This window comes from Bubalus kerabau, chromosome 1 (assembly GCF_029407905.1).
Source record: "Bubalus kerabau isolate K-KA32 ecotype Philippines breed swamp buffalo chromosome 1, PCC_UOA_SB_1v2, whole genome shotgun sequence".
In the NCBI taxonomy this organism is placed as follows: domain Eukaryota; kingdom Metazoa; phylum Chordata; class Mammalia; order Artiodactyla; family Bovidae; genus Bubalus; species Bubalus kerabau.
In genome coordinates this window covers 120,989,666-121,015,175 of record NC_073624.1, presented here as the reverse complement: position 1 = coordinate 121,015,175, position 25,510 = coordinate 120,989,666, and the positions used below count along the sequence as shown (strand labels likewise).

At 33.9% G+C, this 25,510-nt stretch overlaps 1 protein-coding gene across 5 annotated transcripts in view; it reads right to left on the bottom strand.

Moving 5' to 3' along the window:
• ZFC3H1 (zinc finger C3H1-type containing) overlaps nt 1-25,510 on the bottom strand; it is a 52,269-nt gene that overhangs the window by 15,880 nt on the left and 10,879 nt on the right. For 3 of the 5 annotated variants that reach the window (XM_055587565.1, XM_055587551.1, XM_055587561.1), the window contains 21 exons: nt 20,663-20,727; nt 18,057-18,255; nt 17,609-17,832; nt 16,109-16,232; nt 14,183-14,280; nt 12,640-12,849; nt 12,284-12,448; nt 10,960-11,097; nt 10,239-10,360; nt 9,694-9,843; nt 8,142-8,316; nt 7,779-7,910; nt 6,876-7,418; nt 6,681-6,790; nt 5,655-5,786; nt 5,427-5,548; nt 4,430-4,531; nt 4,115-4,234; nt 3,116-3,299; nt 1,641-1,827; nt 183-371 (listed from right to left, as the gene is read on the bottom strand). In XM_055587565.1, the coding sequence (XP_055443540.1) occupies nt 183-371; nt 1,641-1,827; nt 3,116-3,299; nt 4,115-4,234; nt 4,430-4,531; nt 5,427-5,548; nt 5,655-5,786; nt 6,681-6,790; nt 6,876-7,418; nt 7,779-7,910; nt 8,142-8,316; nt 9,694-9,843; nt 10,239-10,360; nt 10,960-11,097; nt 12,284-12,448; nt 12,640-12,849; nt 14,183-14,280; nt 16,109-16,232; nt 17,609-17,832; nt 18,057-18,156 (3,327 nt within the window). In that variant the 5' untranslated portion in view covers nt 18,157-18,255; nt 20,663-20,727. The remainder of the gene's footprint in view (nt 1-182; nt 372-1,640; nt 1,828-3,115; nt 3,300-4,114; nt 4,235-4,429; nt 4,532-5,426; nt 5,549-5,654; nt 5,787-6,680; nt 6,791-6,875; nt 7,419-7,778; nt 7,911-8,141; nt 8,317-9,693; nt 9,844-10,238; nt 10,361-10,959; nt 11,098-12,283; nt 12,449-12,639; nt 12,850-14,182; nt 14,281-16,108; nt 16,233-17,608; nt 17,833-18,056; nt 18,256-20,662; nt 20,728-25,510) is intronic. The other 2 variants (XM_055587568.1, XM_055587557.1) reach the window with 1 other exon arrangement.

The window sequence follows — 25,510 nt, the reverse complement described above, 5'->3', positions numbered from 1 at the left end:
TGGGTACTCAACAAGTATTATTTTCATCTAAACCTCATAAATATTCTAAAGACTGTTCTAAAGATTTTGTCACTACTAAATAAGCAAAGGAGGAAACAGTCACAAACTTGCCCAAATTCACACAACTTACTAAAAAGTGGCAAAGATTTAGAATGTCATTAAATGCTATAATAAATGCTTACCTGTAAAATTGAAAGTGCACTTTGGCATCTTCCAGTAAATATGTGCAGCTGAACTCTAAACAAAAGAGCCTCTAAAAGTTGAAAGGACAGAGTATCTGATGCTTCCCTCTTGGCTGCTCCCATGAGAAACTCCACCATTCTCTCACATACGTAATCTTTTTCTTCAAAGGTGCTTTCCAGGTGCAGAAACTGTCCAAAGGGATTTCATATGATTAGTCCTGCTTCACAAGAATATCTAATACTACATATTTTTCACATTTCACTAAGAAATTGTCATATATTAAAAATTCAATTTCTGCAAAAAGGATAATTACAAATATGTATAAACCCGTCTTCCAGTACTAAGTTGGATACTGGAATCAGATGACAACTAAAACAACAGAGATATACTGTTAGAATTATCACTGAAGCCATTTCACCTTTGATTGAATCAATAGATAGATGGCAGCAAGACCACAGTGGATCTTCAAAAGCTCATGTGTTTATGACCACATACAATTTGCATTGCTCAGGTGTGTGACTGTATAAAAATTTCGAGAATAACATTCATGTAAGAAATACGTGACAAAAGAACTGCAAGAATTAAGAAGTCCTTTAAAGACCAAACAACTTCAGGAAAAACCTGAGTTGATCAACAGCATTAATTTTTATATAAAGCTTCAGGTTAAACTCAAGCATTTCTCACTGTCTGAATCCGTTCACTGAGTTGGGGGAATAAGAAAGTGGCATGTTCATTCACTAAGGGTGTCTTGTCATCCAAGTCTGTCTGTTCTGAACTTCAGTTAGCAAGTAAATAACAGATCTGACAGCCATAGGCTTATATGAAGGCTTATCTGAGTCTAATAATTCCTGAGTTCAGCTAGTAAAACTTCATGTATCAATGAATATTTACAAGTGGATTAATTACAATTTTAAGCATAGGTAGGCAACATCCCATTTTCTCACAGAATGAAAAACTCTGTCACCAAATCTTTTTAATTTGGCAAGGTTCGATATTAGTATGATTTACAGATTATTTTCATAAGTAATGAAAACATAATAAAAAGACCAAAATGTTTTTCGGCCTTCATGAAAATGTTACATAAGCATAAAAAGTTTTTTTAAATTATTTTCAGGTACTTAGCAAAAATTCACTTAATTTGTCCCAAATAAAATTGCTTATGAATAGGTAAGTGTGAAATGCTTTAAAATGTTTATCTTTTTTCATTACCAATAAAGTAAACAACAACAACAATAAAAAAACACCTCTTCACTAAATACTGACTTCTTTTTTAAGTTTAAATTAATCTGGACCCAGAGAAGTGGTTTTAAGGTTACTGGACAGTGAAAGTAAGCTTATTATTATATCTGTATGCTGACAAAACAAATAATCTATGAAGTTACACATCAATATTTAAGATGGCCTGAAGAATTATATGATAATGCGCACACACACACAACTTTATTGTTTCTACTCACAGTCCAAAAACTTTGATAATCAGGAGCATATTCAACAGCTGTTTCACACATTTCCTGTACCTCCTCCTTGGTTCCTCTTTTTGAGAACAATCTGAGATAATGGCACCAAATTTCTGGATTGTCTTTGTTGTTTTCCAAAGCTCGAGCCAGAACATTTAAAGCAGAATCCAAGGACTCTGAACACAGCCTACATATTTGAAAGAAAAGGAGGAGCATCTTTTTTAATGCCTGAAAATACTTTTTAAATTAGTCTAGTCTAATAAGTCAACTTTTAAATTCCATTTTCTATTAGAACCTACCAAGAAGCTAGAATTACCTATGATAAAGAGAAGTAGATTAAAATTTTATATCACATTTGTCCAAAAATGTCCTAATTTTCCCATAAAGCCAACAATTTCTTTTTAAGTGCATGTTCAATGTGCATTTACCAGATAAAAATATGGTGGTGTAAAGCCATTAGATCATCAACTTCAAATGTGCTTTCTGTCCATATTCAGCAATATGTCATGATTTACAGTGGTCTGGGAATGGGAAAAGTTAGACAATTCTCAAGGCCAGCTACTACCAGCACAAAATAATCAAGGCTTTCAATATAATAGTTCTTTTCAACAGTCAAGGGCTTGCTGTCTCTTGGAGAAGAAAATTGTCTCTTATGATCCTATTCATAAAATAATGTACAGTTTTTGGACCTTCATTTAGTAAATGAGTCAGAAAAGAAAACACTTTAACTTATCCCATTAACATGAAAATGACACACAAAGCAAGTTAAAAAGCACCATATTCAGGTATGTGTGATGTACTAGCATTTGTACTGCTGCCTTAAAAAAGTTTTTAGATAAAGCAGCCTTTAAAAAAAATAAACCTATTCCAAAATTATAGCAATAAATATTACTCCTGGTCATAAAAGATTATTTCTGCAATCCTATCAATAAGTAGGAGTCAGAAAACATAATTATGTAATAGGAGTTGTCATTTTTGAGATAAATTAATATTTATCTTATGTGAATATACATAATGTAACACTGACACAGAAAATCAGTCCACCAGAATTTAGAGGTTCTTAGACAACCTTTAAATCTCTAAATGATAATTAACATAAAATTTAACCTGTTACACTGTGACTTTACCAAAATTTTAATAAGAGACCACGACTACCTGACTTATTAAAAAATGCAATGATTAATTCTTGGACTGCTCAGAATTTACTGTTTTAACTGATACTACTTTGAAGTAGCCTACTTAAGTTAAAGATTGTAGCTAAATTATTACCCATACACTGAGCCATGCACATAACTCAAGATGTAATCTTAAACTTTTTCTAACAGCTTTTAAACAATTAAGTACTTTACGCTTTGTCAAAAAACAAAGGCTCCACCGATACTAGGAGGGAAACCTGATTACCAGAGAGGAAATAAACCTCAAACATAAAAATATAAAAGTGCAACAGCTTACACAAAGATTAGAAGGAGACCTACCCCTCATTTTGGTTCAAGTACTTGTATGCAAGCTTGAGCCAAAGTTGTACATGAGAAGGATTTTCTAGCACACTTGCTTCTAAATTAGCAATGTCATCAGTCTCATTTGTAAAGTATCTGACATCATCCGGAGTGACAACTGTATCCAGAGCTGGAACATTTATTCGGTTCTCTGGCTGGAAGGCTATAAGGAAAAGTAAGTTAGCCTCACAATTTCTCTAATCCACAGATCTAAGGAGCACATCTTCTAATCTACAAATAGTACATAATTATGAAAATCTGAGATTATAATGTAAGATGTGCTTGACAGTAAAGCACTCATTCATACATTACTTTGTTCACTCATTTAATTAATTCATTCTGTGAGCCTACTGTATGTCAGAAAACACAGACTCATCAAAGATTAAACAAAATAGGATGCCTGTTCTCAAGGACATAGGCCAGGCAGTAGTTCTCAAATGGGAGCAGTCTCCCCACTCAAGTAGGTTTAGCAATATTTAAAGCCTTCACATTTACCAAAGGGTGATCCTTGCATTTACTGAACATGGGTCATGGAACAACATTCCTGCAATATAAGGGGTAGTCTTGCATAAGGAAGAACTAATTGCCTTAAACACCAAGCAGCATCACTGCTTTTTAAAAATGAAAAAATTTTAAAGGCTAGTAGATTATACCAAGGGGTTTCCCAGGTGGAGCTAGTGGTAAACCCGCCTGCCAATGCAGGAGATGCAGGAAACACAGGTTCGATCCCTGAGTCGGAAAGATCCCCTGGAGGAGGAAATGGCATCCCACTCCAGTATTCTTGCCTGGAGAATTCCATGGACAGAAAAGCCTGGCAGGGGCTCTGTCCATGGGGACCCTGTCCATGGGGTCGCAAAGAGCCAGACACAACTGAACAATTGAGCATGCATTCACAGATTATATCAAAAGATTAGCAAAGTGTTAGACAAAGAAATGACACCACAATTTCATGATTCTGGATCTTAAATTACTTCTTACCATACTTAATTGGTCCTGTAGACTGTTCCTCATCACTACTGAAATTGTTCTCTGAAATAGGTTTTCTCCAAAACTTTGGCTTCCACTTTCTTTTATCTTTGTAGGTTGTAAATGGAGGTGCTAAAGTAGATAGAAGACTGTTAACAGAACTAGTCTTTTACAGTTCTGAAAAATAACTAAACAGTGCTCAATAAGAGCTAAATTTATTCTATCATGTTACTCAGAAACGATAAATGTATTTTTTATGTAATGCCAAAAATTTGTTCTCATAAACTATAAGGTCCTTTTGTGTGAGACAAAGATATATATACTTACTATGGCCTTTACTTTCATTGATATTGCTCACAAGGAGAACAGCCATCTGGTCCATTGACATTCGATCTTTGTTTACTCCAAAAAGTTTCTCAACATATTTTTCTGAAATTAGAACAATGTTATCTTCATAAAAAGTATAAAAACACAGATTACGGAGATGAGGCTAATTAAAGAGTATGAACAAAAGAATAGTTTAAAAATTAAAGGCACTAGTCAAAAACATCTATGACTTCTAAAGCGCAAGGCCTACATTATCTCAACTAATACAGCAAACCCTACCATATCATGCATCCCAATTTGGGTTGGAAAAAAAGTAAGCAACCTAAACAAGTGAAAATTAAGGTCCTTAATTAGGAATGATTAAACAGATTGTTTTGTTACAATCACTAAGAATTGTGATTATACTGAATTTAACAAAGATCAATTTCCTTACTTCCAAAAGACTTATTTGGCACTAAATCTGGGGAAAAGTTGAACAATATTTACACACAATGTCTGGCAGTAATCTACGCTTTCTACAATGTCAAACTGTATAAACTTCTTTTTTACTTCATTGTAGAATTTGAACCTACAGTCATCTCAACTTCCAATCCCCTCTATTTCTAAAAGGAGTAAAATAGAGTCTATTTTTAAATCTCAGTAAAAGTTCTAACAACCATGTTAACATACTCTTTTTAAACTGAAATAGTTAGATGAGCTCTGTGAAGAATTTCCTACAATAATGGAAATGTGCCACAACTGCACTGTCTTACTGGTAAGCTACCGACCACGACTAAGCTCAAGAGTGGCTACTAAGCACTTGAAATGTGGTTAGAGTGACTGAGGAAGTGAATTTTTATTTTAGTGACTACTGTACTCGACAGAGCAGATCTAGATGAGGTGTCATAGATAACTGTACTGAATTTTTATAGCTATTTAAAGATATCAACAACTGAATATAAAACATTTAAATTGCCTAAATTCAATTTTCATTTGGGAAACAAGAGGTCTTTAAAACCTGCTGCAGCAGCAATTTCTTCATCAGTGCTTCCTTCTGAACAACCAATCAAAGACAGATTATATGACAGAACATCCTGGAACAGCTGTTTTCGGCTAAGTGTATAGTCTTGTGTATGCTGCCTAAAATAAAATAACAACACAAAAAAGATAATCATGTATATATCAAAGCTAAATGACCAAGACTGGCTTTTAAATTATAAAATATTCACAAATAAAAACTACTCACCACTGACAATCATCATCATTACATGTTCCTGTTAAATCAAAACGGCAGAAACACTGATCCGGTTCGATCATATTACTGTATGATACTGAGCTTAGGGGAAGTTTTTCCTTGGTTCGATAGTATGGACTAAATCTAAGAAGAGAGGCACATTATGATGCTCCATTAACAGTCCTCAGCAAATTTTAAATTTTTTCATTTTTTTTCTTTCTCAATTAAAGTGTCTATACTTTGAGTTTACTATTTAATTACTTAATACTAAAATTAACTCTAGAAAACAACCAGAATATCAAGTCATAAGGACAAACTACTTCTACACTCAGGACATAAAACATCTGAAATAGAAAACAAAGAACAAAAATATCCTAGTGTTTTTAAAGTAGTGTTTTCTTACCACATAATAAAATGCTATATAACATTGGTATTTCTTCAACATATTACCAGCCACCCAAAAAACCAAAGAAAAAGTCTATACTACCTGGTAGGTGCTTTGCAATTTTATGATTAAATCATACCAATTTAACAGTTTCACAGATTCTAATAAAATCATATCAATTTAACAGTTACACAGCTTCTAAAGAGTCTCAAAAAAAAAAAAAAAAAAAAAAACCTGGCAAAGTTAATCATCTGAAAATGTCAAATCAATTTTATGAAAGCTAGCTAATGTATTCCTTAAAGTAATAGTATAATTAAAAAGCAAAATTAAAAATTCACATAAGAATCTCTCTCAGTTACTTTTCTTAAAATCCTTAACAGATAGTAATTCAGAATTCTTCACAATTCCATCAGTAGCCAGAAATTAGTATTTGATAAGAATTAATAAACCCAAGTGTAAGTTAACTCTTAGTTCCTGTTTGGTTCAAGTCCTACAACAAAGCACCTGAATTTTTTATCTCCTAAAATGACGAGCTTGTTTTTTGAGTGATTGTGATTCAATTTTTTCCCTGTCATCAAACATTAAAGATTAAGATATTATTAAGAACAAGGAGCAATCCTGAAACTCAAGCTTACTGAATCTTTCTTCTATACCTGTAAGATTTAAAGACTAGAAGGGGACTGTGGTAGGGTCTGAATGGACATGGCTTCACTTCTGTTGTTTTAGTCTGTGCTGTCACAAAATCCACATCCACAGAAATCTCCTGCAAAAGAAAACAGCAATTTCAAAAGGCAAATAAGGCTAGGGTGAATTCTAGATTTCATTAAGAATATGAAATGTTCGGTTACCTGACCATGCAAAACCTTGTCTGAAATGCCTGTGGTGGTTTTTAAAATCAGTTGTTTTAAGCTGTCAGCTTTTGAATATAATTTCTGCAATTCACCGATTTTTAACCCTAGAAAAAGTTCTGGTTTTTCTACTGTATTCTTAGTAGGTTTGTTTATACATTCTTTGTTAGGTGTATCAGTGTGCTTAAGGTTAGGTTTAGTAAAAGAATTGGATTCTAAGAAAGATCTTCTTCTTTCTCTATTTGAACCAGACAGAATCTCATCATCAACATCATTTTCTTCAGTGTCCAAACTTAATTTATCTTGAGTCAGATCATGAAGTGAGGGCTGAGGTAAAGAAAATTCAGGTTCTTCTTCCACAAGTGGAGCAATATTTTGTTGTTCCTTTGCTTTTAGGGCCCTGGCTTCTTTTAGTTTCTGAATTTTCAGGGCATATTCATATTCTAGCTTTTGTAACCGTCTTTTTTCCATAGCAATTAGTTCTGCTGAATGCCTTCTTGGACTTGATATTGGAGAATTGTCCAGTCTCATCATTTTGTTTGGCTGGGGGGAAAATGATATCAATATTTTATATTGCTATGATTTTATAAACAATTTTTGTTAAGATAATTGTGCTATCCCAACAATGCCAACATTATAAAACTAAGTCAATAACAAGAATAAACAGTTTAACAAAAGCCTCCAACAGATTTGCTAGTTAATTTGTGGTGTATAAAAAACAAACAATAAAAATAAAAAAATAAGCTTCCAAAACTGTGGATGTCATTTAAAAACAAAGTTTTAATCTTATTCTCTTTGAATATGCAGAGAAAAACCTTGAAGTTTTCATCCATCTCTTACCCCCAAAAGAATTATTAAAACCTTCTCCTTTTCAAACATAAAATATTTCTACCAACAACTTACTCCAAGGCGATCTTGTTCCAGTTTACGTTTTCCTATTTCTTTACTAGCCACTGCCTTTGCCCGAGCAAGTTCTTCTCCATACTTCAGAGTCAAAGCTTTCTTAATTGTAATGCGTTGTTGAACTCTGTGAATCTGAAATAAAGGGTAATTCTGAAAATGTAAATCTCAGAGGCAATACCTTCTTAAACATAATAGCTTTAGGGTATTCAACTGAAAATTTAAAATGTGCTAACATTATGTCTCAATGAAGAACAATATATAGGTTATATATTTTGATGGCTTTATGGTTTTACTAAAAATTTGGCCCATAAAAATGTGTAGTAAACATGAGACTACAATATTTGAATTAAAAAAGAACACTACCTGTTCCTGAAGTTTCTTCAAAAACATTCTGTTGACACTGAGAATTTTCTCTGTTGCCTGAAGCTGCTCTGTAAGTTTTGTAATTTTTGTTTCAGCATTTCGAACAGATTCTTTCTTCTTAGCTTCTTGCTGTACTAGATTCTTTAAAACAGATTCATCTTTCATCAAGAGAATCCTAATTGGGAAATAACAAAATTATTAATGTTTTTCTAAACTAGTGGACTAACGTTAATCATCAGAATAAAAAATTTACAAAGTAATAGCTCATTTTTAAAATTATGTTCATAATAGAGGTAAATATTTAAAAGGATAAATATTTTCATATTCATCAATCACCAAAGTGTTCGGATACACACTGCTAAATTTTATGAAAGCAACTAAGGGTTAATCTTTTCCTGGCTCCACCATTTGGTTTGTGGGATCTTAGTTCCACATCCACAGCGGTATTGAACCTGCACCCTCAGGAATGAAAGCACAGAGTTCTAACCACTGGACCACCAGGGAATTTACAAGTCTGAGTAATGTGAATTATAGCTGAAAAGCCATCAACAGTAAATTTCAACATAGCCCTAAATAACTCCTGAAAAACCAGGACTTAAGACAGAAAATCCTTACGTCGGTTTCATTTATAATGTTCCTAATAAACACACAAATAAACATCTAATAAACATAAATAAGCACATTTAATTTTAACTTACAAGTGTGAACTTAAGAAGTATAAATCAGGACAGAAAGACAAATTTATGGATACAGATTTCCATCTTTTCAACTACTGAATATTATGCTAAAAAAAATAAAAAAGCATCTTTCCCAGAAAGATACCATATTTCAAATAGTCACAACAACTGACATCTAGAATGAATCATAAAGACAGAGGATATGTGATAAATATGTGATAAAGAGGATGGGGACTAGAAAGACAATTTTAAAAAATCTTTTCATTTATGAAAGTTATTAAAGAAACAGAATCTAAATGAATTTATTTTAATTTCCTTTAAAATATACATACCATACCATTTCCTTAAAGATTTATGGTCACCACAGTATTTCATCTATGAGCCTTAATACATCTTAATGTTACTGCATATAACACTCTGGATACGTCTTAAGGTTATTGCATATCATAGTTTTTATAATAACACAATATTTGACCATGTGTCTTACTGAACACATTAAGTAATGACTTATTCCGAACAATTAAGTCTACCTTTAACAATAAAAATATGCTTCCAATAAAAAGTATTTCTAAAAACATGCCAGAGGTTTTAAAGAAAATTCCAAAACAAAGAGTTTCATTTTAGCAATGAATAGGCCTTACATAAATCTAAAGAAAACTCTTCTGAAGTCTTGGTATTTTTGTTTAAATATTAATACTATTACTTTATGTACTGTAAATGGACAATTCCACAAAATGATAGCCTCTCTAGGTCTACCAAGTATGAAAGGATTAGTAATCATACAGTGTACTTATTATTGACACACAGCACAAAAATACATCCTTCTGATATAGAACATTTTGATACATGTAGTATAACCAGATAATGAGACTTACCTATGTTTTTTAAGCTTTGCTTCTGCATCTGTAACCTGCTTAGTAACCAATGCTATCCTGCCAATCCCGTCAATTTCTACATCAGAGTTTGCTGGGGATGATGAGCTTGTCTTCACTTGATCTGATTTAATTAATCGCTGTTTCTCACGACTGAAATAATCAATAAAGGTTGATAAATTATTCCCTGAAGAACTGAAATTATTTTTTAAAGATGTATTCTTTTTCATAAAATAATGTAAAAATATTAAGTGACTAACACTGACTAATAACAATGATGACCAATATGCATGCAAAGCTAATGGTGTAGTTCTCCTTATAACAGCATTTATCTATTTCTAGGCTGTCTGTATCTCAGCGCATTAGTGACTGAATTCAAGTTTATAGATGATCATCTGGCTCCACCTTCTGTGCAACTTATAAAAACATTAACTCTTCATCTTGGATAAAAGCATCATTTTCATTTCCCAATGCCAATAAACTCTATCCAGATTAAGTGTTGCAAACAGCACACATCTTTAAAGCAAACTACATAAAATGCTACTTACTTGGCAATCTCTTCCTTTAACAATCGATACTCAATCTTCTTTTCTTCAGGAAGAGCTTCAGGTGTTCGCATGGGATCATTCTCTTTTTCAGATTTTGGAGGTACTTTCGGTTTTGAAGCTTGCTAGAAAACGTTTGAAGTCAACCAGATCAAAAACTTTCATAACCCCAACTTAGATCTAAATTTTACATTATCCAGTACACATCTGTATATTAGAAATAAATATCTTCATCATTATTTTCTATTACTTTAAAAAAAAACAATGCTGGCCTTTAACCACCAATTAACTGTATAATCCACTAAGCAGTCAAGACCTGTGGTTTAAAAATAACTGAACCATTTCATATCTAAACAAACGCTGCAATTACAAATAGGGACAAAAGCTGTACTTAGATCACACAACTGAGTAAAACTATTTTCTGGTAATATAACACAACTGCAAACCAATAAATTTCCTTAGTACAGAGGACAATTATCCACACTATTTTACTATTTTGGAAGAAGGATTAGTCTGGAGACAAAGGGGGTTTTTAAATAGTTAAATCTATCTAAATTTACACACACTTCATTATATAAACTCAATCATACAAGTACAAAAAAAATTTCCAAAAATTCAATATATTAAAAAATCTAAACCTCCAAAGTCTAGTTTTTAGGAAAAACAAGCAAATTTTAGTAATTGTCAATAAATCTTTCGATATTTCATTACTGCACTTAATTACCTCAGCAGTTCGTCTTGCTTCTTTAATCATAGACTCCAATCCACCAAAAACACTATTAGTTGACTTGGACGCCTCTCCATCAGATTCACTATCATCAGAATCGTTTAGTGTTACGACCACTGATTTATGCTTTGGAAGCTGCAAAGCCAATATACTTGTTATTCTTGACAACAAATGTATCACTATCCTTTTCTTAGCTCTACCACACACAATTAGCTTCATGACAATGAACAAGTCACTTTATCTGTATGAATTTAAATTCATAAAAATAATAGGTTTCAAGTAGACAGTCTATGGTTCCTTCTGTTTATATTGCATTAATTGACCAACTTTGTCCCACTCCACAGATACACAAAAACATAAAAGATTCTATATTTTACCTGATAGACCAAAAACTTAAAATATTCTATATACTAAAATGAAATATTCTAGATACTACTATCATCTTTTTCATTAAATTTTATTTTAACCAACTTTCTATAAAGAAACATAATGCAATCTAGACTAACCTTTTAAAGTCAGAGAAAAAATAGTAATTCCACATTATTACTAATAAAACTTCATGGCTTTCATGTGTATATAGAGGATATACAGAGGATATGTTTACCTAACAGAGGCAAGATTTCAACTTGGCTTTGCTTCATTTATTTTACGCATGCATGCATACTAAGTCGCTTCAGTCGTGTCTGACTCTGTGCGACCCCATGGACAGTAGCCCACCAGGATCCTCTGTCCATGGGATTCTCTAGGCAAGACTACTGGAGTGGGTTGACATTTCCTTCTCCACATTTATTTCAAAGTAATTAGAAAACAAAGTAGAAATAAAATGTCATTTCAATCTCCTTAACAGTGAAAAAAATCATAAATTCTTCCATTATAGTACAGTCATTAACTGAAAAAATATGAGCAAAGATAGAAAAAACTAAATATATATATATATAATTTGCTAAAACTGACTTTAGAATAGATGAAAAATCTAAAAGGACCAATTTATATAAAACAAAAGTTGAGGAAATGGCAGGGGAAAGAATACCCCTCAGATGAAAATAATGCTTTCCCCAAAATATTATCATAAATTCCACCAGTTTACAAGTGAAAAAGCTGCTCCCATTTCACTATTAATAAATAAAAATAAGTGGACAGGGAGGCCTGGCGTGCTGCAATTCATGTGGTCGCAAAAAGTCGGACACAACTGAGCTACTGAACTGAACTGAACTGATGTTTGTATATAATAAACTAGAGGCAGGGAACAGGACAGCAAAACTGCATAAACTTTCTCACAAGATATTTAAGTAAGAGTAGGGACTAATTATTTTGTTTTTACCGAGATCACAGTTCGTGGAAGACGAGGTCCTCTGTGAAACTTTGGGTTTTGTATCCTAGGCTGAGACACTGTATTAATACTGACTATGGACAGGTTGCTTCTTGGCATAGGCTGTGAATTGTTTAGAACTGGAGGTGAAGGTGGGTCACTATTACTGGATGTTTCCTAAAGAAGGAAGAGACAGATATGAAGCCATTTTAAATGAAATTCCTGTCATCTTTAAAGGTATTGAGCAAATTAGTTAACCGACTTATCCCTACTTTACTGAAAAGCCCAATAAATCCCAAACTAGCAGAGTAGTCCTACCTAAAACTAAGCTCAACAGCACCACCTAGAGGTTCAGGTACCTAAATTACCTCTGGCTTGAAAGCTCTTTTATTCGCTAGAGATTTAAGTAGCTCTTCTCGAAGCAGCATTTCCTCCTCTTCTTCCTCATCTGCAAAAGGTGGTTTTGGAGGTTGTTCTGGATCTTCAGGTGGAAGAGGTGGTAAAGGTGGTAGAGGAGGTAGAGGTTCAAGAGAAACACACAAGCCTTCCACATAAGGCTGGCTCAAAGGTGGTACAGACTAGTTAATTTAAAAAAAGAAGAAATAATAATTACCATGCAAATTTTACTCATTCCAAGCATTTACTGCTACAGCAATATCAAATTAGAAAAAGGCAAACATCAGGTGATTACTTTACTGTAAGAATAAGTGAACTAAGTATACTGGAAATCTTAAAACTAACCCAAATTCAATATTCAGCCAAGAAAAAGTATAATTTTTACAAAAAGTTAAAATCAACTGTAATTTAATTTATGAACTTCATGATAGAGAAATCAAATTTTACAGGATCTCTCTAGGTGACTACCTGAAAACAGATATTTAAGTAAAAATTAAAAATTAGGAACCAAAGGGATTCTGGATGGGAACAGTCTAGAGTATAAGAATTAAATGTGAGAAATCACCACCACTACCCTCATAAAATCCTTGTGAAATGGCTTCTTAGAGAGCATCTGTAAAGATAGTTACTTTTACCCAAATCCCTGCATTTGCACACATTTTTGCTTCAAAGACCTTCCAACATTTCTCTTGGAACTTAAAATGATTCAAGGAAGAAAGAAAAAATGTTTCTCTCTCACTCTCTACTCTAATATTCCCCTCATCTTAAACTTCCCAGGAGGACACCAGGTGTCTGCCTAACACCTGTGAAATAGCAAAGTTCCTACTAACCCATTAAGAGAGAACCAGTGTGAGCTCCAGGTTCTCTCAATCTAGAGAAAACTTTCAAATCACTTTGTGATTCCCCCACTTCCTTTTTTATTTTTTTAACAGGAGACTGGCAGTTCTTTCAAAAGTAGGTTGAAAAGAAATTAACTTTTCTTTAACTAGTCAATGCTTTTCCTTTACTGAATTTTCAAATTAAAAACAACTATATAATCAAAAGACGAAAAAGGAAAAAGCTTCTAGAAGAACCTTCAGTTCAGTTCAGTCGCTCAGTCGTGTCCAACTCTTTGCGACCCCATGAATTGCAGCACGCCAGGCTTCCCTGTCCATCACCAAATCCCGGAGTTCACTCAAACTCACACTTAAATCCCAATTACCCTCTAAAAAAATCCAAACAGGTAATTCTTATTCTGCTTAAGAATATATTTTCTGAGGAGCAAAAATAAAGAAGGAAACATGCTAAATATTGAAAGAAAGTCCAACATGAGACTAAAAATTAGCTATGAAAAAATCTACCAGATCGATAGCCTGCCAGGAACTAATATACCATAGATTTCATAGCTATTAACTCTGGCAAGCAGACTTTATGCTCTCAAACCTAACTATTAACTACATACCAGCTTTTCAAAACAAATTAGAAAAGACACAAGGCAACAAAACTTTCTTAGAAATCATACCAATCCTCACTTACAGAAACCTGAGGTGGTGGAGGCAAAGAAATAGATGGTGCTGGAGAAAAATACCCCAATGAACATTCAGAGAAGAATGGTGGTTGCACTGGTGAAGGAGCTGTTAAAAAAAATTTTTATAGGAATTTAATAACATATATTCAACAGGAATAAATTAAATTTATCATATTTTTGAAGACATATAACTACATCTAAGTAAAGTACAAGTGAGATTGTATTAATCTCCAATAAAATACTTAACCTCCATGAGACTACCTCTGCCTATTTATAATTGCTCTTACATCACTCTAAAGTTAGCCATCCACTTAAGCTGATATTTAATCCCTCGTACACTTTTCTACCTTGTTCTACTTTTCACCTACTTGTGGTAAAAGGGAATAAAGCAGGAAAGGCTTTTATTGCTTTTTGGAAAAAAACATACTTTTTAAGAAATAATAAAACAAAAAATTCCCCTGAAATCTCTCAAAGTATCATAACCAAAGGAAAACAGTGATGTGGTGACTCCATTCCTCCCTTAATGTGAAGAAAAGTGAAGAAATGGACTATTTAAATTGAAGAGAAAGCAAAGAGGGCTAGGAATGAAAAGAATTACCTATTACATTTAATCATTAACATATACATTTTTTTTCAAATTTAGTAATTCTGAAATAGTTACTGATTCATCTCAGTTAAATTGTTAGCATTTTTTCCTTGGTAGCAGATAAAAATAGCTGCTTATTTTACCTTCAGTGGTTTCTTTAGACTCACTGAAATCTGACAGACTTGAAGATTACTCTTGCTACCTCTAAACCATGTAACCTTTAGGGAAACTTAATATTTCTTCTTTGCCCCAGTTGTCTTTCAAGTCAATATGAGTATTAACCACATGACTTATATGGAGCTGATTTGTGACCCAAATGATGCCATTTGATTATATTTTTTTATATTATTTTTTTACAAAATTCTTCTAAAGGGTAAATCATAAAATTATTATAGAGTAATAATAATGTCAATATTTGAGAACTACAAAGAATCATTTTCAAGAACTTAGAAATAATTAAAGGCTGACCAAAGATAATTATGACATGAAAATACAAGATTATTAAATATGAAGCTAAACATTATAACCTGAAAATGAGCTTTTGCTAAACATTACCAAATCATATAGATTCTGCCTTCTCTCTAGACACACTAAAGTGGAATTCTAGTTTCATTTGGTCTCCCAATACAACCACTGGAAGAAAAACACTAATCATATGACCTTGCAAGTAAGTATTCTAGTTTCTAGAATGCTAATGGCATTTTGTTGTCTGCCCCATTCTTATGTGTTTTAATTAGTAAGAGGATAGCTTTAATTAGTAAGAGGGTAGGTCCCTCACAGTCCATTACTCCTGAAAATCAACTAAAGCAAGTCTCTAACTCTCAAGGAGGGCCACATCCTAAACCGTGCACTCTAACTGAAGTATAGCCGTACAGTTATAATCAGCTGATCCTAAGGCACCACTAGGATCACTTTCCATCTCCCTATTCCTACAAAGTATCATCAGAAGGAGAAAAGAAGCCTGAACAAAAGAAAGACTTCTTTTTTTGACTAAAATGAAGAATGCCTTAGATATAAAGATACTTAAACATAAAGATTTATTAGTTCGTGTGTTTTTTAAGGCAGCGTTCTCACCTTTCCCACAATATTCACTTCTTAGATCAAACAGTTAACAGCAGAATACTGCCTTTTTTATTAAAATACTATACAGGAAGAAATACTAGAAAATAAAGGTTAATACTACAGTCTGAGGTTTGCTTTTGAAGTATTTAACCACCAAATAATGTCTTTGGTTGTACAACCTACCAGCAAATTCATTCTACATTTCTTTCAATGTTTTGGGTAGCTTCTTGACCATTTTCTACTTAATAATTGTGAATGTACAAATGTTTTAAGTTTTAGCTCATACCTGGAGAATTGGTTTCACTATCTGTATCCATAGCAACTTCTTCATAGTTATCATATTGATAAATGCCTCCTCCACTATCAGTAGCTTGCTTCTCTAAGGATCGTCTCAGGTCAGGATCTGAAGACTAATATACAAGATTTATTTTTAGTTTCACATTTTCTGTCTTAGTCTATTCTTAGGCTCGAAATTATAAAACAATTAATAGTTATCTTTTACATAGAACAGTATCAAAAATCATGAGGATCCAGTTAGAACTATCACATCTGATTTGGGAAACTCAATATACATGATAGGTATATTGTGGCTGACATTTTATAACTGTCAGACAGAAAATGAAGCTAGAAAGTACTACATGTACAGATGAAATCCCCCAGTGAGCTGAGCTACTAAATAATCAGCTATTCCTCTAGAAAGTAAGATGAGACCAAGATCAGAAATACTAATGGCCTCTCTCTGTAAATTAAGAAATCAGATAAATGAATTCAAGTTTTATGTAATCAAGCTTTATTTAGAATATTGCCCAAATAATCCATTAACATTTCAGTTACGAATAAATTAATGATAACTGAAAACTAGAAAGTCTTGGTCATATGCTTGTACGTTGTTTTCTTTTTTTTCACTTCTTACAATCTCCACTTGGAGACAGTTTATAAGAATTTAAAAATTAGCAAAACCTATCCAAATGGATACAAATAATGCACAATACTTTTCTATAAAAAGATTTCATCAAAGTACTTTTCGGAAGCTCAAAGCATGAATAGTTATAAATTCCTTACTTAAACAAATCTAACCCTTGACTCCCTACAATTAAAGAGCTCTTACTCTTTAACATCCCTCTATTCTTTAATATCAATAATACACTTGCAAGTATAGTCTCAAAGCTCAGAATTCTGAAATTTGTCGCTGCTAATAGCACCAGATCAATATTAAATCTCCAATTTACTTCCTGACACCAGCCATAAAAGGCAATGACTCGTCCAGTCATTATCAATGACTTACACAATAAAGGTCACAAATGCTTGATAACTAAAGTAGCCACATGCACTAAGGCTATTATGATATTATGATTTAACTTTCTTATAAATAGTCCATATCGACTAATTATGATACATTTCTAATTCTACATTACTAAACAATGGAAAACTAAAAGGGAATAGTAATTTTAAAAATAAGTTCTCACTGCAACTCAGGAATGCTTCTTTCTTCTAAATAGAAAAGGACACAAAAGCCAAAGGGAGGCTTTTCTAATCATAATTTTAGTCTATTTCTTCTATTTCTAGCATCTATAACTACAAAAACAATTCATTCGCAATTATAACCTACCTTCCCTTCTTCCCAAAGGAATTATTTATATATAACAAGCATATATCATACATATATGATATATATATATCAAACAAAAGAACTTAATACTGTTTCCTAGTTGACTGAATTTATGAGCTAATACAAGGATACTCAAATTTGAGTAATACTTTGATTTTGTATTTTTGTACTCCTTACTTTACTCCTTGATCTCCTCTTTCCACCAACCAATTTCATAAATCGATTGTACTGTTCTTCCTGATTTGAGAGATCTCGAATTTTTCTGATTTCTTCTTCTCTTTTCCTTCTTTCTTCTTCTTCAGCTTGCTTACGCTGATCCTCTTCTTTCTGTCTTTCCTGTTCTTTTTGCTGTTGTAGTTTCTTCCATGCCTTTGTCTGCTGCTTCCTCAATGCTTGTTTAGCTTTAAAAAATATAGAAACATCAGCATCTATTAGAGTTAGAATTTTCAAGAAGATAGAGAAAACAAAGCTTTAATAATTATTTTAATTATTAAGTTCTATTTATACAGGACTATCCTTTATTCAGGGCCCTATATAATTCCCCAGCTCAAAACTTTCTGAATTAAAATCTAGAAACTATACTGATATAGGAAATCAATTACAAGAGTTTAATAGAAATGATCACCTGTAGTGCTAACTTTTTTGGCCGAATGTGTTTTTGTACTGGTTTTAACTTTTTGCTGCACAGTTTTCGTCTTAGTCAACTTTTCTTTACTTTCTTTCATCACCTGCTGTTCTTTCTGTTGCCATTTTTTACTGGCTGACTGAAGAGCCAAAAGACGAAGTTGCAGTTCAGATAACTCCTCTTCATCTTCACCAAGCTTCTTTAACAAAAGAAATAGTTGCCATTTAAAAATTCTATTTGACTTTAGACATATTACCAAGTCAAAGCTGCTATAAGATCAAAATTTAAAGTTAATTTTAAGACAAATACTTAAATGGTAAATACAAATAAAATAAGGAAACTGAATAAGTTAACATAGCCCTATACTCTAATTCAGGCCCTGTAATACAAACTGAAGATCAATCTGTAGATTTATGTACACATGAGAAGGGTTAGAGGAGGAGGCTACAACTGACGAAAAAAAAGTTTGAGATTGGCATTTAACTGCTTAGTGAATGCAAGAAGAAATCAACCCAGGGCGTGTAATGACCAAAGAACAAACTGGTTCCTTAATCATGGGCATTTACTAGCCTTACAAGTACTACACAGAACAGGTACACTGAAATGTCAAGATTCAAATTTGCAAACTTTTAAAAATATATTTTATAATTCTTCAAATCAGTTTTGAAGGAAAAAATACGTCAAGATTTGCTTATATTTGAGCATTCCATGTTCTAAAGGTACAGATATTTATCTGGTACGGACAATATTTTTAACACCCAAGACTTCTTCAGGGAAGCTAAAACAGGGAAACAGGTTAGGAATAAATGTTTGAGAACTTTTTTCCAATTGAAATAACCTTTATTTTTTCACTGTATTTTTTTTTAGGTTAATTTTAAAAATTATCTATTCTGTACATTTTGTAACAGAAAATGTCGGGCAACCTAAGCAAAAGTGTTAGACAGAAGTCCATGAGACTTTGGAGGGAGGGCAATAAGGGGGTCCTTTGGCATCCCCACTCCTTGAAGTTCAACACAAAGCTGTGCATGTTTGTCCCTTTTGTGTATAAATAGAAAAGGAGAGGAAACTAAAAAGAGGCTAAGACTCAAAAAAGTTAAGGCTCACTTATCTAGTAAGTGAATTGTAATTATACTTTTAAAATCAAATTAAATTATTTAATTCTTAAACATAGAGAAAACAGTAGAGTCTACCTAGTGGTTTAACCTTCTACAGACTATTATAAATCCCTAACTGAACTACCATCACGTATTTCGGTAGTTCAGTTTACCCAAACCAGGATATAGTTACTCTTTGCTTTCTTGGGAAATATATGTAAAAAATGAGCTGAAAAATTATCATGAGTCTTTTTTACTCTAAGTCATTTAATCATTAAACATCAAATTCTACTGCTTGGTACTGAAGATCTCGAGTCATGCTATCCAAAAAATGGAACCAGTAAGTCATGTGTGGCTATTTAACTAAAATTCAATGAAAACTTCCGTTTCACAGCCACAGTAGTCACATTCCAAATATTTAACAGGCACATGTGCTTAAAGCTACCATACTGGAGTGCAGATATAGAACAGTTCCATTATTATAGAAAATTCTACTGGGCAGTGCTGATCCAGAGTTTAACTAAAATAAAGCTATCATTACTGTTCCACAGAGACTTAAAAGTCTTTGATTATCTTTTGCTACTTGCCCTTGTGGAATGAAAGAGACCACTGATACTGTCACTCAAAGCAGCTACTTGATCAGTAAGAAGAGTACTGAAGCTCATTCAAACTCCGTGCTCTGATATCTAATTCTTATAAAACTTTAAGCAAGTCAGTTTATCTACACATCTGAACTTTAGTTCTTCTGTAAGAGATGTCAACCTACCTTATAGTCATTGTTAGCATATTCAAAACTATATATATACATATATACATGCATGCCTGTGGGTATATCTGTTATTTTATCACCCTTAAATTCAAGACCATCTCTTTCCTAAAACTTCTAAGCTGTTTTCATTTCAATTTACTCATAGAAAGAAGAAACCGAAGATATTTCAGCTGTCTAATTCAGCAAACAAAGGCTTGGCCCAGTGAATACCTATTAAACGTCAAACACAGTGCTTGATGCTCTTGCACTTTACCCTGCTGAACCTCACAACAATCCAGAGAACAGATGACATTAAACTCATTTTGTAGAAAAGAAAACAGAGGCAAGCAAAGCCTAAGCAGCTAACACAAGATCACCCAGCTATTAAGAGGAACTAGAAGTGGACACCAGGTCAAGGTGTAACTTCAAAGCTTTCTCACACAGCATAATCCTTCAAAATAAAGAAAAGAAAATGTCTGGAAGAAAATTAAAAGTTTCAAAAAACAAGCAGAAAGTTCATCTATCGAACATATAGCATTTCAATTAAATATGTTAATTGAATCCAGTGGAGATATTGATATTCCAAGATCTCTCTCCAGATTTTATCTTTAAGGCTTATATCAAAATGGAGGTACAGCAATGAATAAAAAAAAAAAAGAAAGAAAGTAAAAAACAAGACAGAATTTTCCATTCAAGAGAAGAGAGTAAAGCAAAACAAGAATCAGTCTTACAGACATATCCAATCCCACAAAGCATTATCTTACCTTTTCAGATAGAATATCTGAGGCACTAATTCTTCTGGTTAAATTTTGTTCCTTATCTTCTAATCCTTTAAAATAAAACAGCATACTTTGAATGCTTTAAAAGACTGCTACAATCAATTTAAAATAAAATGTTATGTGATATTTATACTAGTAATTATTTTTATAAAGGGTTTCATTTTCTCAGTCTCTCAACCAAAAGGAAAGAATGTTGCCAGATGAAAATCTGAAAAAACTTTCCATATCAGCTTCATTTTTTAAAGTTAGAAAGGCAAAAATAATTCAAAACATTAAAATACAAATTAAAACTGCACTATGATAAAAATGACTTCTGAATTAAAAACAATTATTTCAAATAAGAAGAGAATTTAGAGTAGACAGGGAAAAAACAAAGCTTCCTTACTAAACAGATAACACATAAAAAAGAATATGTGATGATTAATTCAAACCTTTGAAGCTGAAATGAATTCAAACACTTAGAGATAGTATTGATTTATTAAAGAAATGTCCTCAGGACGTCCCTGCTGGTGAAAATGTACCAAAAAAAAAAAAAAGGAGAAGAAATGTTCTCTACTTATCCAGAAAAGTATTTGCAGAAGTAGATTAAATGACAACAAAATTAAGTCCATCCACACATTTTCCAGAATTCTAGCCTTGGACCCATATTTCTGATTAAGTTATTACAAAATCTTACTTAAATATTATCTAATCCGGGCTTCCCTGGTGGCTCAGTGGTAAAGAATCCACCTGCCAATGCAGAAGATGTGGGTTCAACTTCCCAGAGCTTGGGAAGATCCCCTGGAAAAGGAAATGGCAAACCACTCCACTATTCTTACTTGGGAAAACCCATAGACAGAGGAGCCTGGGGGGCTACAGTCTGGGGTTGCAAAGAGTCAGACATGACTTAGCAACTAAATAACGATATCTCCTCTATGACAGCTCTACAAATCACGCAATAAAGTTATAGTACCTGCAACGGTTATGAGACTCTTTCATAGCTACAACAGATTAAGTTAAAAACTAAAAATATCTCTCAAGATGACACAACTGGATTTGCAAAGCTAGGATTCAAACTAAGTCTGAACACCAAGCCTAGGTTTTTCTCCATAATACCACTGCGAGTATTCCAAATATCTTAACTTGATTGCTCAAGATCTACTGGTAAAAGAATAGGCAACTTATTCAACACACAGAATTAATCAACTACCCTAAAAACGTAAATGGAAGGCAACCACCAAACTTTGAGTTAGGTCAGTTCTGCCACATTGCTTGTTTTGGAAATACGAATTTGTTGCAACATGATTGCCATATTAGAAAATAATTTGATGACAATACAAATTTCACATTTGCTTATGTACAATTTGCGTCCAAGAAACACTACAAGAATGCAGAAAGCCACACCCAGCTGATCCTAGTAGGAGCCATGTAGGAATGTACAAACCCCACAGACTCTGAGCCATCTACCAGCTCTTCAGTTCACTGTACACCCATCCCCATCTGGTGTTACAATTTACTGTCCAGTTTCAAATAACCTCCCTTGCTCTACTCACAGTAACTTGTAAGTGGAGCTGCTTCCACCTGTAACTTGTAGGCTGCTTCCATAGGCACATTTTAGGTCTTTTTCAAAGTAAAGTGACATTATAGTATTTCAGGCATTTTTACCCATTTAATGTGTAAACCTGAACTACCATTTTTATTAGATTCCAATCTTTTTTTTTATGTGCCACTGACAAGGTTTTTGAGTGTTTTTTCCCCTAACATGATCTGCCCATAAACCCTGTGGTTTTTATTGTGTAATTCCACAGTGTAGTAATTTTCAGGAATGCATGTCACCTTATAGCAAAACTGACCGTACTTTAAAGAATACCAGAAGAGTAATAACTATTACATAAAAATTAACAAGGAAAATTAAAAAAAAAAAGACAGACTTTCCATAATAAATGTAAAAAGAACTGAACTTTCCTCATACATGAGAGGAAATCATTAAGTTAGGCGAAGTCTATTAGTTGATGAGACTCTCTATAAAAAGCTGGAATCACCTCCCTGTCAGGGAAGTAAAAGCAACCATCTACGAAGCTGGCGGATACCTAACGAGCACAACGTCACCTGAAAAACAAGCACAGACCATAAGCTTCAGACCATAAACTCAGCTTCACACCGAGAGTAACAGAAGCAGGGCGCAGCGTAACTGCCAAATGTGCGGTCGGCCCTCTCGTCCTACCACTGTCATCGGTCTTTACGACATCATTCCATCAATTCTTACTCAAAACTTCCAAAATGAAAATGGGTCTTGTGCAGCCATGTAGAATTTTTAAAATTATTACCTGAAATTTTAAACTGGGCAAGAGATAATCAGGATTTGGGGGTAGCTGAAACCATAATAACTGGACTTTGATGGTGGTTCAGTGGTTACAAATCCACCTGCCAATGCAGAGGACACGAGTTTGATCCCTGGTCCCAGAAGATTCCTCATGCAAGGGAGCAACTAAACCCATGCATCACAACTACTGAGCTGAGCTCTAGAGCCTGTGAGCTGCAACTGCTGAAGCCCGCGTGCCCTACAGCACGCAACAAGAGAAGCCACCACAATGAGAAGCCCACACACCCCAACTGGAAACTTAGCCCCTGCTCGCCACAACTAGAGAAAGCCTGCACAGCCAAAAATGAATAAATAAAAAAAAACCTGTAACAACTGAGAACCACCACAGAGAATAGAACACCAAAGACATCAACAGATAAGGAGTTATAAAGGAAAAGTATTATAAAAAGAACAAACAGGAAAATCAGAAGGAAGTTGTACGAAATTACTGATGTGTATGGTATCATTGAAACCCTGAAATTTCAAGATTAATGAGAAAAGTATTATTGAATGTAACAGATGTATCTACTCCCTATAGAATATTCTCAAAATTGCAGCCAGGGTGAGCCTTAGAGAATACAAAACAAATTATGCCAATCTTTTGCTCAAAATCCTATAATACCTCCTGTTTCACTCAGAATAAAAACTAACGTTCTTGTAAGATACTGCATGATCTGTCCCACCCTTTATCTCTGACCTCTTCTCTCCCACTATTCATCCCCCTCACTCCCTCTTCTTTAGTGGCACTGGCTTCCCTGTTATTCCTCAAATGTGCCAGTACCCCTCTGCCTAAGGGTCATTACTCTAGTTCAGTGAGTCTCAAAGTTTAGCAGGTATCAGAATCAACAGGAGGGTTTGTTAAATACAAACTGCTGGGCCCCATCTGCAGTTTCCTCTTTAGTAGATCTAGGGTTGCTGTTGTTCAGTCACTCAGTTGTGTCCAACTCTTTGCGACACCATGGACTGCAGCGTATCAGGCTTCTCTGTCCTTCACTATCTCCCAGAGTTTGCTCAAACTCATGGCCATTGAGTCGATAATGGCATCCAGCCACCTCATCCTTTGTTGTCCCCTTCTCCTCCTGCCTTCAGTCTTTCCCAGCAGGGTCTTTTCCAATGAGATCTGGCGGAGGGCCTGAGAATTTGCATTTCTATTAAGTTTCCAAGTAAAGAAGGTCTAAGAACCACAGTTAAAAAAACCAATACTCTAAGCTATCTATTCTCTTTGCTTGGAAACCTCTTTCCCACAGGTATACATTTAGCTATTCCCCCACCATCTTCAAAGCCTTTGTTTAAATCTCACCTTCAAATTCAGGCCTCTCCTGATCACTCATTAATACTGCAGCCCGTACCCACTGCCTCCATTCTAACCTACTTACTGCTATGCTTTTCCTCTCTCTACAACTGTTATTTAGTCATCATAATTATTGTTTCCTCTTCTTAAAATGCAAGCCCATGACGGAATAAATGACTGTCTATTTTGTTCACTGATGTACTCCCAAGAACCTGGAACAAAGTGCTCAACTAACTTTTGAATAAATGGAATAAAAATGAAATAAATTAAATAAAAAATGAAAGAAAATGGACAGTAAAATCTGTAACTAGGTTAAAGTAATCTTGCCCTGAGTAGTTTCAGTACTCTGGTAGGGGAAGAAAAGCAAACTGCACTGAGGTAAGAAGGAATGAGAGATAAAGTGAAGAGAGTCAGCGCAGGGCCTTTCTGGAAGTCTGGGTGAAAAGACAGAAGTTAAGGAACAAGGCAGAAGGGGGAGGGGGGGATTGTTCAGATCTGGGGATGGAAAACACCAGTGTGTTTATAGTAAGTACTTGTGTTTATAGTAACTACTCTTTAAGAGAGAAAAGTGGTTAAAGAGGAAACAGAATAAAAAACCTTTGGAGTAAGATCCCAGAGAAAGTGGGAGAAATCAGAGCCAGGAATCAGGTTAAAACAAAATGGTCATAAACAAAAAGAGGGTCACCACTTTCTCAGAGTAGAGAACTGAAATGAAAATTGATATGCATATAAACTTACAATTAGGAAGTGAAAAGTTAGAAGTTGAGTGAGATCACCTGAAATAGGAGGCAAGCTCACAGGCTGACAATAGGGATAAAGGTTGAGTAAATGGCCTGAAAAAAAGAGAAATGGGGTGGGGGGGGGGGGGTAGGGAAGGAAGCTGACCCATAGCACCGAGTTTTGCTGAAGACTTGAGAAGGGGTACATGTGTTTTAACACTAATCAACAGAATTTCTTGATTCAGATAAATTTTAGCTTTTTTGGTTTTCTTCCAATCCCTCTTTTTACACTGCTGCCTGTTACTTTTCTAAAGCAGACATCTGATCACGTCATTTTTCTGTTTAAACATATTTGATGGCTCACCTGAGGTTTAAAGAAAATCTAAATCCCTTAAGCAAGATATTCAGTGCCCTTTGCATTCCAATCTCAACCTGTACTTTTAAAAATTTATATCCAACCACTCAACAAACATACATATATT